Source organism: Rhea pennata, chromosome 1 (assembly GCF_028389875.1).
Source record: "Rhea pennata isolate bPtePen1 chromosome 1, bPtePen1.pri, whole genome shotgun sequence".
Lineage (NCBI taxonomy): Eukaryota > Metazoa > Chordata > Aves > Rheiformes > Rheidae > Rhea > Rhea pennata.
The window spans coordinates 215,542,949-215,556,004 of record NC_084663.1 but is presented as its reverse complement, the minus strand read 5'-3'; the positions used below and the strand labels follow the sequence as shown (position 1 = coordinate 215,556,004).

At 42.2% G+C, this 13,056-nt stretch overlaps 1 protein-coding gene across 1 annotated transcript in view; it reads right to left on the bottom strand.

Annotated features, from left to right (window-relative positions):
- The window catches only part of LOC134146248 (disintegrin and metalloproteinase domain-containing protein 9-like), a 38,552-nt gene that overhangs the window by 14,396 nt on the left and 11,100 nt on the right, over positions 1–13,056 (bottom strand). The window contains exons 7-14 of the mRNA XM_062586584.1: positions 11,613–11,687; positions 11,059–11,130; positions 10,291–10,460; positions 6,888–6,963; positions 6,026–6,180; positions 4,920–5,088; positions 2,322–2,414; positions 1,857–2,049 (exon numbers count right to left, since the gene is read on the bottom strand). Of these exons, the coding sequence (XP_062442568.1) occupies positions 1,857–2,049; positions 2,322–2,414; positions 4,920–5,088; positions 6,026–6,180; positions 6,888–6,963; positions 10,291–10,460; positions 11,059–11,130; positions 11,613–11,687 (1,003 nt within the window). The remainder of the gene's footprint in view (positions 1–1,856; positions 2,050–2,321; positions 2,415–4,919; positions 5,089–6,025; positions 6,181–6,887; positions 6,964–10,290; positions 10,461–11,058; positions 11,131–11,612; positions 11,688–13,056) is intronic.

Sequence of the window (13,056 nt, the reverse complement as noted above, 5' to 3'; positions counted from 1 at the left end):
TGGTGAGCTGTCTGACCTTGCTCTTGGTCATAGACTCTGCCTTCCTGCTGTGGCTGGAAATTGAACTCCCTGCTCTGCAGTTCCCAGGGTCCTCTCTAGTGTCTCTTTAGTTTGAGCATCCTATCCTTGACTCTTTAAATTCCTTTCCAGTCCTCTTAATTTTCTGCTTACATTTCGCCTGCCATGTATTGTGTACACTTTTTTCCCTGTTCTTCTTCAGACCAGAATAATCAGTGTTAGAACGAAGTGACTAAATGAACAGCTTTGCCACCAGGAGCTCAACTATTTATCAGGTCAGAATGGACTGTGCTAATTATCCAAACAACCTGGAGCAGAAAATTAGATTGAAGACCTGAAATCCTTTCCAGACTTACCCTTTTTCTATAATTCTAACCTGCTGTATAACACAAGTCAGCATCTCTTAAATTTAGCCTGAAACCAGAATCACCACCATTATATTCAGTTTTAACAGCACTGATTATTGTCAGACAGTAAAAATAGCTCACAGGTGTGGATTTCAGTAAGGCAGAACCATTTCTATCCCAAGGAATTACTAGATTTTTCAGAACGTCTTTGTTCTTACTGAGTGCTGTGTAAGAGTAACAGAGTTCTAAGGAAAAAGATGAAGAGTCTGTGGTCAATACATGACTCCATCAGGCCTTCTTACAAATTTTCAAGTATCCAGAATAATGTTTTCGGAGTAAAATCAACAGCCAGATTTCATAGTCATCCTGCAGAGATGGCTGAGGTCAATGTCTTGGCTACATCAGCACCAAGTGACTGTTCTTGTGACAGTTAACCTTAAGTGCTCTGTGTCACAATGATGATAAAAATATTCTGCCTTATCAATACTCCTGCCTTTACCAGCAAGGACCTTCATGACAAATGCTACCACCTTAATCTGCAAGGATTATGGGTTCTCAGGGACTCAAAACTTTTCATAAATGTGATGGAACACAGAGGAAAGTGGTTTTACTTTACCTTTACTTGACTTGAAGATGGTTTACTTTACTTTTACTTGACTTTCACATGGTCTTAAGGAGACCTAAGACTCAAATCCTGATGGGCTTTACTACAATCAGTGTAATTCCAATCTTCCACTCCACAGTGTACGAACACCTATGCTGGGGAAATTTGGTATTTTGTACAGAACTGAAATAACTTCAAAGAAGACGTGGGCAAGCCATTGAGAAAAATCACTTCCATGCTTGAAGTATGAGCAGGGAGAAATTCAGATGAACAGATTATGTGGTGGTGTTGCTTTCAAAGGCATGAGACAGACCTCAATGGCCTAGAGATTGTCTCCAGCACACATTTATTTCGGGGACACTGTAGTGGCAAAGGGATGAGGGTGGCTAAATCTGCTATTGCCTTTTATGCCTCTGAGGATGGGCATAGAGGGGTATGCAGAGCACAGAGCAGCCCCAGTTGGCAGTACTGACCGGTGTCCATGTGCGAGGCATGGGCACGCTGGGAACAGGGTGTTCCTGAACAGCACTGCAACAACTGCAGAGAAAACCACTTTTTTGTTACCCTGTTGTTCATGCATCTATATTATATTATAATATGTATCTATACATATATATTGTTATAGAACTACTGTTATAAAATCATTGGGTGTTTTAGAAGTATTTTGTAGTATCATGCAAGTAATTTTTTTTCTTAAGCAACTGGTCCAGATAGCTAAGATTGACCTCCTTACAAAGTGTAAACAACGCATCTTCAGAGACTGTGGAAAAAACAGACTTCTTCAAAGCAAAGGAAGAGGTGATGAGAGGCGATACATGACTAATTATTATCTTAAGGAGAGAGCTAATTGCAGATGGTATGACAATTCTAAGAATAACATAGCTTGCCTTTGCCAAATAAAGCTTTGCATTGTATCTCGAGGTTGTGGCAATCCCCTTCATAGCAGCGGTCGTTGTCACTGCACGGGGTTCCGTCTTGCTTAAATACATCTATGGGGCAGATGTCTGAAGTCCCATTACAGTACTCTGGAAGATCACATGCGTTTCTAATGTCTCTACATACTTTTCCTGCTGGCTGAAACTGTAAAAACAAACAAACAAACAAAAAAACCCCACAAACAGGTTTTGAATGGAATTGTTTTCAGAAAGACTAGCCCAAGGTACCTACATGGGAAAATTTTAGGGAATGCCACCAAAAGTCTATGACGAAGAAAAACAAAGTGTAATGACTGGTGGAAGGCCTAAAGGGCCAGTGAACAAGGGGACAAGAAGCATTATAGCACCTAACTAATAGCTTTGGAAAGCAATTAGGTCCTTGGTTTACCCTATAGTACACAGCAGTTTTGCACTTACCTGACATTTGTGACAACATTCTCCTCTGTAGCAAGCGGCCCCATGTGCGAGTAGGCAGGTGGAGGAGAGGCAGCAACCTTCTCGGAGGCATGCCTGCAAGTAAATAATGCCACACCATCTCAGTATTAGCATTTCTTATTGGGGTAGCTGTCCCTGAAGATCGTTTTATTTAGATTAAGAAACACAGAATTAAAGGAGATTAACAAAAATAAGAAATCTGCCGTTTTCTGTCACTCTTCAAATTCCACCATAAGTCTGTTTTTTTCTGGAAGTTCTGCATCAAAGGGAAATACTGATGGCATGTGTGCAGTAAGCCTTACACAGGGCCCCTATGGGCTGGTGTCTGTGCTTTAGAATAGACTTAATTTAAAGCTTCAGCATGGATTTTGCATATGATAGTGCCAAGTCACTTCACTTGAGAACTGTAGAAATGCCAATTCATTAGTTGTTTGCTTCACAAGTGCTCAGCTTCTGACCCCAATATCTCCCTTGTCCAGGATATTTTGTGCATCAAGTGCACAACATCAGTGAAACAATCAGGCTTTGGGTGTTCATGGTTAGGTATTCAAAGACAGTAGACACCCTTAAAACAATTCATCTTTTTCTCTCAATACTAATGCTTCCATCTCATATTCTCTGCTAATCAGCCAGCCTACCAGCTTCACAGTGGTGCTCCTAAAGTAGATTAATTAGTATCTCCAAAGTACTTAGAAATCATTTTGAGCACAACAGAAAAGGTTGATCTCCCCTTCTATCATTTTTGCCTTCTTTCCTAATTTCCTTCTTTCCCCTTCAACTCTCCAATTCTTTCAACAGTAATCCACCATTTTTCGACATCCTTAATCCCAAATCACTCAAGTATTAGAGCTGATGGACTCTGAACATTGTCACATGAACAGATTAATTACTATAATTTTAAGGATATCTGGAACGTAAGGATATCTGCTTTGTAAGGATAGCTGGTTAATGGCTTTTCAGTACAGAAGTCAGACGAGACAGGAACAGTAATAAATTCATCGTCACACAGATGCACAAAAGCTAACAAATACATTAGCAAAGACCCGAGCTCTCAGGACACTGATGGATGGGCCAATGCAGGAACTGCTCAAGTGTAACCTTGAGGAGGTTCAACCAGAACTTGGTAACTAATAAGAAGGGGAAAAAAAAAGATCACGAGTTTCCTGGAAAGACCAAACTTTGAGAGAGAATGTAGGACTATTTAAAACTTATTGTGGGTTGTTTTAAGGGGATTTAGGGGAAGTACAAAGCTTTCTATGGGATGGTTAGGAGAAAGACCAAGGGCAGGAAAAAGGAGAGATAGAGTGGACTGGGGAGGGACAAGCAAGGGAAAATAGGAGGAGGAGATAAAGGGGCCTGGTTGTGTGTAAGCAAGCTCCTGGTCAGTGCACTTGGGTGGTGGAGCAGTGTGCTTGACCATTGCAGTCTGTCCTATCTTCTTACTAAATTCTTGTTCCTAGCTATTTTCTGTATGAATATGCTCACTATTTCTGTGTGTGTGTGTGTGTGTGTGTGTGTGTGTATTTGCACAAGCCACTAACAAACTTTAAGCTGTTAAGCTGGACTAGCCAATGAAGAGTAGAAGTCAGGGGACAAGCTATCAGAGAGAATTGGGGGGCTGAAGGCTGTGTACTTTTTCCTAAAATAATTTTTAAAAACAGTCGACCCTTTTTACCAGCAAAGTGAAGGATGTTCAAGTTAAGCATGAATATAATATATGTGCAAATCTCTCATGTGGGAAACATCAGTATAAAGGCTAAATTTTGAAAAAGTTACAGTTTTCGGCTTTGCACAGTAACAAAATGCAAACAAGAAATCCTACTGGGAAACTCAAACTTTCTTGAGTGTCATAGCTGCATGGTTCCTAGAATTACAGCTGTGAAGATAAAAACATTCAAGAATGCTCTTTAAAGCACTCCTACAAAATCCTTCCACTGACTTCAGGGTAAATATAATAGAAGAAAGAAAAGAAATAGAATAACTAGATAAGAAGGTGGAAATATGGCAAGTGGAAATAATTTGTAGGTAGAGCAGCTTGTCTTTCTATGGAATCTCCTGCTTTGGCCACAGCGCTTCTCAAATACTTTTATTTTCTTCAAACCCTTTATTCTTATGGGCGTTAGCACAACCAGAAGAAAATCACCTTCCAATTTGGACAAGATATGGAGAAATCTTGCTTCTGTGCTAGTAATAGAGCTGCTCTTCCACGCCTAACTGACTCCTTATCGGATACTTGCAAACAGAGTACCTCTGCAGCATGGACTCACCATTTGGTCTACATAGAGTCTGCTACAAAAGGTCTCTCCATAGTTATGCAGAAAAACCTGAATTTATTTCCAGATATGCTCTGCATATGTTTGCACAAATAATGTGTATTTTGGAAATAAATGGCATCATTTTGGGGTAAACTCCCACTTCAGAGGAGTCAACAGAAGTGAAAACCACTGAGCTCATCTGAATGGGTGACACTTCAGTGATGACTCCTTCCCATGACTCAATGAGCTTAAAGTTGAGAAAACACCAGAATTTTAATAACATGACTGTACAATGTAGATTGCAGTGAAATAGGTAATTACTAACCTCATCGTTGCCACAGTCACATTCTTCCTCTTTTTCCAAGACACCATTGCCACAGTGATCAGAAAGAAATGGTTTCAAAGATGGTATGTTGAGAAGACAAGGTAGATTGTTTCTTGTTATTTGATCATAATATTCTCCCATAGTGCAGTTACTGAATGCAAAGCACGAGCTGTAGGAAAATAAAAATACTAATTATATATAACCATACCATATACATATGATTGGTGGGCTCAAAGGACAACAGGTAGATCAGCTAGCAAACAGGAATGTGAAGTTTTAGGGGGACTAAGCCTTTCCTCACTCCTATTTTCTCTTGCAACACTATATTGGTGAGTAAATTTGTGATGGTGAATGGTGACGTATGCTTAGACAAGATTGATTAGGAGCAAGAATTGACATAATGGGATAGGTCAGAAGCAGTAACAGATGTCAAGGATGGATGAGTCAGAAATAGAATTGCCAGGAATATACATAGGAAAATACTGGATATTCCAATGGATATGGAAATTACTGCAATCCAAGTGGAAGCAAGAGTCACACTATTTACTGAACATGTCAAGTAATCTGCATATAGGAATTCTGGAAGAAATGCTGTCTAAAGTCAGAGGTCTGGAAACAGATTCATTTAATCAGTATGTTAAGGCAATAATGTTGCTATTCGAATGGATAACAGTAAAGGCTGAAGGGTTAGAGAGCCATGAAATGCAATTCTCTGACTTACTGAAGTGTTCACCCCAGCTGTGGTGTGCTGGGTTTTCCATCACCTTGAAGCCACCAAGGAGTTGGCTTCCAGGTGGAGGAGATAGGAGCAACCATCACAAGTCATAAGGACTGCTGATGACCCCAGCAAAATGGCTACTTCAATTGAGAGCAAACACAAGTTTGGTAGGAGACTTCCAGTTCTCAAGTAAATTACATTTTCATGGAGGTTTAATTAGTCTCTTATAAAGTCTCTTATAAAGAAAAGGGCCCAAGTTTTCAAAATCAGGATAAAACCACGTACAGACACACGGGGAGTGTAGAGCAGCTGGCTCAGAAATAGATGACTGACAGCAGTGAGCTGAATCTCATCCAAAGTGATGTAGTGAAAAGCAAGCTGCACTTACCCTGGTGATGTTCGCATGATGCATCCTTTATGAGTGCAGTTGCAGTAACAGGGTTTGTCGTGAAATTGTTTGCTGTCATCATGGTTGAAACCTAAACTGTGGCCCATCTCATGAGCGAGTGTAATCACATTACTGATAGTATTATGGCCAGGGAACTGCATGTGGGAAGAAAAAAAACAGGTACATGTTTTCTGGAGAAGGTGTATATTGATGCAGACAACTTCAGATCCAGCTTTTAGTGTTTTGCTCAGTAATTGTGAAATTTGCACTAACTAGAAACTTGCACTTGCAAACCACCAATTAGGGAACCCTTAAAGAGAATAGTTGCGGGGAAGCATTAGAGAATTATTCTTTTTCTATCTCATCATCTTTAAGAAAAGACAAAACCAAAATCAACATAACCTCCTTTAGACACCCAATTTACATGCTGTGACTATTAATCAGTAAAAGTCTGCCCCCAGGAGGTATGGAATTAACTCCCAAGCTTTACTATGAAGATTTGATATAGTCAGATCATTCTCAGCACTTCAAGGGAGAGCGATCGGTCAATCAGAGGCACTTTTATTCAAAAGTATAGCTAGTGCCATCTGTCTTTGCAAAGTAGTCAGGGAGTTAGTTTACTTACCTAGGAAACTGAAACCTGAAAATGTGTGTCAGCTAAGAACTCAGCCTCCCAAGATCAAGGTAATGTGGTAGCATCTAAAGTGGCCAACCTCTTGCCTTGCTATGATAGCAAGTTATATAAATATGCTATGGGAATATCAAGTCATTGGGGCAACATTATGGCCAAAATCTTTTAAACTTAATGGTGAGATTATCTCTTCATGTTGAGGCAGTAGAAGTGGTCAAAGTCTCTCCTTACCGAGACAACACCCATTGAGTTCAGCTGGCACATAGTCCCTTTCCAGGCAAATCCCAGCTCTTTGTAGTGCTGCCCACTGTAGTGGAAAAGTTTTGAGTGTTAAAGAAATACAAAACCAACATTGTCTCAATAATAGGATGCATTACCTAAATTAGTGTTGGAAAAAATAGTTTCAGGTAATGAGGAACACCTTTCTTAAAGTAAAATCCTTCAATATGGACTCCCTTCAGCTCCAAACTGACCTCTTGGGCCTAATCACTGATGCCTCTAATCAAGATTTCCCTTTCATGCAAAGGCTAAAAGCAGATCCATATGTTATATGTATGCATCTGTAAATGTTGCTGTGTAAATTTTGCTAAATTACTTTAAGAATCTGGTTTTTGTTCACTCAGAACAGAGGGCTGCTTACTCAACTGGGAAAGAATTATGCTTTCCTACACAGATTTCATATATGAAGGCACACGCAGAGAATACTGACAGCAGGTCTGGGCTGCCTGGCTGGGAGTTACATCCACAGCACAATGTGCAGATCCCACCCAAATGCAGTATTCACAGAACGGTTGAGGTTGGCAGGGACTCTGGAGATCATATAGTCCAACCTCCCCGCTCAGCAGGGTCACCTACAGCATGGTAGACAGGGTTGCATCCAGGCAGGCCTTGAAGATCACCAGAGAAGGAGACTCCACAACCTCTCTGGGCAACCTGGTCCAGTGCTCCGTCACTCTCACAGGGAAGAAATTCCCACTCATGTTCAGGTGGAACTTCCTGTGCTTCAATTTCTGCCCATCGCCTCTTGTCCTGTCACATGGGGCAACTGAAAAGAGTTTGTCCCCGTCCCCTTCACACCCTCCCTTCAGGTACTTGTACACATTGACCAGATCCCCCCTCAGGCTTCTCTTCCCCAGGCTGAACAGGCCCAGCTCTCGCAGCCGTTCCTCACAGGGCAGGTGCTCCAGCCCTCTCATCATCTTTGTAGCCCTACGCTGGACTCTCTCCAGTAGCTCCATGTCTCTCTTGGACTGGGGAGCCCAGAAGTGGATGTAGTACTCGAGATGAGGCCTCCCCAGGGCTGAGGAGAGGGGCAGGATCACCTCCCTCCACCTGCTCGCAACACTCTTCCCAATGCACCACAGGAGACCATTGGCCTCTTGGCCACAAGGGCACATTGCTGCCTCACGGTCAACTTGTCATCCACCAGCACTCCCAGGTCCTTCTCTGCAGAGCTGCTCTCTAGCAGGTCAGCCCCCAGCTTGTACTGGTCCACAGGGTTATTTCTCCCTAGGTGCAGGACCCTGCACTTGCCCTTGTTGAACCTCAGGAGGTTCCTCTCCGCCCAGCTCTCCAGCCTGTCCAGGTCTCTCTGAATGGCAGCACAGCCCTCAGGTGTGTCAGCCACAAAATCCTCCCAGCTTGGGATCATCGGCAAACTTGCTGAGGAGGCACTCTGTCCCCTCATCCAGCTCACTGATGAAGAAGTTGAACAGGAAACATTCACAGTACTCCCTGCCTCTCAGATATTAAATCCCAACCCCCACCTATGAAGACTTATCCCTATAGGAGTTAGCCCAGCTCCCCTGTGACTTGGCCCTGCAGGCTCGGGCAGGAGCTGCCCAAGAGGAGCAGTGAAGCTGCCGCTGGTGTAGACATTAACTGGGAGCACTGAGAACCCCTAGTCCTGATGTGCCCAACATCATCTGTTTCTCCTGTGGGAGCCCCCCAAGCTCCCAGTGGTGCAGCCAGCTGGTATCTTGTGCATCAAGTGTGCAAGTACTAGCTGTGCAGAATGCTGCCGGGGATATTAGGAGGAAGCCGTGGTTTATAAACTCGTTGCCATATGAATTTGATGAGTAGTGGCTGTCTGCCACCCCATCCTGTAGTCGTGCTCAGTGTGGTCTGAACCCCTTCCGCTGGGTGATGCGGTGACAGGCTGGCCCTGCATAGCTGCTCCAGGAGCCCCAGCAACGGGCAGGAGCCATGTAGCACCTGTGGGTGAGGGCTGCTGGCCGCAGGAAAGGGGAGGCAGGTGGAGAAAAGGTGCTGTGCTGGGCTGCAGCGAGATGGGAGACACCTAGTGCGCTCTTCTGAGTGGAGGAGGGGGGTCAGCTCTGAAATTATTTCATTTTTTTGGTCTCCCTTTAAGAAGATGAGAGGTTTGCTGTTGTTGTTTTAGCACAGCCTGAGTGCTTTAGCACAGCATCTCCCGAAACGCAGCGCATGCACCAGGCTCCTCCCATGGCTGCTTGAACCGGGAGGGAGCACAGCTTAAGGGATCGCATCTCAGCAAAGCAATGTCTGTCCAGCATGTACCGGCATTCCCCACTGCTCACTGTGCGGCAGCCGATGGCGAGGAAGGAGCCCGGCACTCTGACCCTCATCAGGAAGGAGAAATTAGAATTGATGGAAATTCAGTCCATCAATGTGCTGCAATCGTCCTGGAAAGATTCCTGCTATGGAGAACACCTATAACCTCTCATATGACTACTTAAGAGGGAAAAGTGGTCTTTTTGGATAAGTAAATCTAGAGAAGCAATCACATTGGTTGGTCTTTGCTTGATGAAAGAGACATTTAAAACACACTAGTTTTAGAGAACTTTCTAAAAGTTAATGAACAACAGGTAAGGAAACTTAGTGCTTATTATACCTTCCCAGTGATTTTAGGTGCAAGCAAACTTAGAAATAGGTTATTCTGATAAAATGCAATTATTCAAAATTATTTTTAAAAGATTTGACAATATGATATGTTGAATTTGAAACAAAAATATTCAGTAAACTTGAGGTATGTAGTTTAGCATGCGGAAGATTTCTTTTCCCCAAAAGGAAAGATATGGGAATGGCAGAACAGCATCAAATTGCTAGGTCTTAAAAAGCAAGCAAATTAAATAGGTGATTAAATGTCATTGTTGTTTGAGATCTAACTCCATCACCTTAGGAAAAAGGTTTAGTTTAAATAGTGAGTTGTAAATCATGTAACACTGAATTAGGATATCTAATAAATGAGTAGCTAGCATGTCTGAAAAGTGAGTGGCTTCAAAGAATTTGGTTATTTTGATTTAAAGAGAAGGAAGACTGGAAAAATAGACTAATAGACTACCTACTTAAAATTCCTCTTATAAAAGATGGTGAGCTAAAATCCCTACTAAAATCCTTCTTGTAATAGACTATAGACTAATAGCCTACCTACTTAAAATCTCCCTTGTATCAATTTGCATGAGAAATGCGTACTAATTAATGTATGGACAAAAAGAATTAGGTTAAAAAAAAGGTTAAAAAAACGAGGTAAATTTTTTTTAAAAAAAAGAATTAGTAAAAATCAGAAAAATAGAGGGATGGAAATATTACGTCTCCCTACTTTTCTCTCCGCAACCAGTACATGAGCTGAGAGTTTAAGTCGAAGGCGCCTTACAGAAGTAGCTCTATGTGGTCGTAGTTAATGCGGCCTACGAGGTCCCTCTGGCACCACATGGTAAAAAATTGCAGCGTCTGGGCCAGGTCGCGGGCGATCGTCACGTGGTCCATGTTCTTCCACATCTCCACCGCGCTAATCACGATCTGCAGCTTCATGGGCCGGTACACCTGGAAGCAGGTCGCCGCGTGACGTGGGCGCTCGCGACAAAAAACACCCCTCGCCACCGGAAAGCTGCCGGCCCCAAGCCCTCTCCCACAGTTCCCACAGTTTGCCCTGGCTCGAGATGGACCATCTGGTCGTATTCTTTATTTTAGTGCCTTGTATTTCTTTATTAGGGCTTTCTGTGTAACTCATTTTAGCTGCCTCGTGGCTGAGTTCCTGGCTGATGCAGCAGCATTTAGTCAGAATATCTGCGCAGAAAAAGCAGAAGAGGAAAACTGCTGCTGCTGAGGTCTCAGAGCAAGGAGAGGATGAAGGGAAAAGCCAACAAGCTACCAGAAAGCATTTAGTAACAATAATGTGTATTCCCAATCAAGCATTTTAAAGGGATAATTTCAGAATATTTTAAAAGTAGCTTCACTCGCACTTGAAACAATTTTCCAGCGGTTGGAGCGGGTTTTGTACCGTTCAAGAACGCATCGTTTTCTTGCAGAATAGCTCTAGTCAAACACAGATTATTCATCTCTTCCCCAGACAGAGCACCACATTTGACAGACAACAAATCGAGCAAAACAGCAATCACAGCCGTTGGCTCATTAAACTCACCGTGTTCAGGATGTTGTTTATGGAGATGAGTAGATGTAACATCAGAGTTTCGTTGTAGTGATTAACTTTAAACTGAAAGGGGAGAAGAGAGACATTAAAATCTCAGAACTCAGAAATCCAGTTTTATGGTGAGCGCTGATTGCTCATCTCTTCTGTTTCTGTATCAGCTATTTCCCAGCCTAAATCCCTTTTAGCCACATCAGGCATGTCCGTGCCGTGGGGTTTCTGCACTGCTGCGGGTCAGTGGACCGACCGCAGTGGTTTGGGGAGGAAAGCTTTGTGCCGTGATCGAGCTCCTGGAAGTATCTTGCTCATCTATGCACACGGGGGCTGAGTACAAGCAGTTGCTCTTCACAGTGAAGAAGCATGCTGCCCAAAGAAGTGCTTTTATTTCCTTAGTCTTTGAGAATCAGTGACAAATGAGCCCCCTTATTCTCTAAAAACAGGCATTGGTGTAATACATTCACACAAGTAGGGTTAAATATGAGAGACTAATTCCATTATAGCCATATAGTCACAACCAAGTACCGTGGTTACAACTTGCTGACACTTACCAACTCTTTGTTTGTTACAAGAGCTAATTCTAAATATCTGGTGGACACCTGCAACTCGTGAAGATTGGAAACTTCCTGGAAGTGAACAAATCACACCACAGTTATTATGGTAAGTTCAGGAATTTTTAAGTGTATGCCAAAATGCGGATCAAAAACCACGTGGTATTATTCAAGCAAATTCAGAATTTCCCTGATACCCATATGACAAAGTACAAGAACAGAGTGGAGTTATATGTTGGAGAATGAAAAGGATTAACGGTGCCAAGGCTGATCAGGGAGAAACCTGAAATATTCAGAGGTGGGATACAGTAACAAGTCAGCTGTTGGTATCAAGGGTAATAACTGGCATCACTCACGTTATACCAGCTCACTGTGAATTGCAAAATTTTTGCACCACTTCTACTGCTAAGAATTTTTTTTTGATCATTAGATCGGGAGGGAGAGTAGAGTGGGGTCAACAACATGTTCTGTCCTGCTTCAAGAAGCAGCAGTCAGAGAGAGAAACAGATAATTGCTGAGTCAGAGTTGTCCTGAACTGTCCTGAAATTGTTCAAGCCACGTGAAAGCCTCTACAAAAATTCTTAGCGTTGTTTAATTTTACCCAGGACATCTCAGTAATACAGCTAATGGGAATATGCACATTGGTAGATCCAACCACTTAACCAGAAAGGCGCCATTTACTGAACCTGGATTCCAGTAACCTTTGGAGATAAGCATTTAGTATCTATTTTGTTGGTGTCCTTTGCACATTCATTTGCGGATGGGCAGCTCCATAGTTCAAAAAAAATCTATCCTAGGTGCAACACTCTCAGTCTTGAACTGTGAAGAAATGGGTGAAGATTGTTGGCTGGTGCATTTTGTACATCCAGCGAATTAATGGCTGGTAGCACCTAACGCGTTAACGTGTAATCTGGAGGATCATGCTGCTCTTTGCAGCACAAGGTTGCTCCGTAGCTGCAATGTCCCATCTCAGAACAGAAATATGACTTTCTATCATTTGGCTGTTGCAGAAGTATGCATTGCTAAAAAAATGATATTGCTTAAGAGTCATTTTAAACAAGGGGACTCATCTCTCTTCTCAGTTGAACAAATACTACTTTATTAATATTATAAATTATTCTCTTTCTCTGGCAGCTTCTCAGTAAATTCAATGAAATTATAGTAATTTATAAAACTATATTTTCACCACGGGAGCTGATAAGTAATTCTTTCCTCTAACTGTTTCATACTATTATCAGAAGGCAGCATCTTTGAATATCACTGTTTCTTTCACTGACTGCAGTTACAACATGCTGACATAGGACAGACTGCTGCTATAAATAATCCATGCTTCCAGTTACGAAAATAATGCTTTATCTCAGCACTTTTGAAAGCAGAAACAGCAATGACAAAAGTCCTCCCAAGCTCTCAAAAGCATTCATAAATCAAAGCAGATAAACTTTTT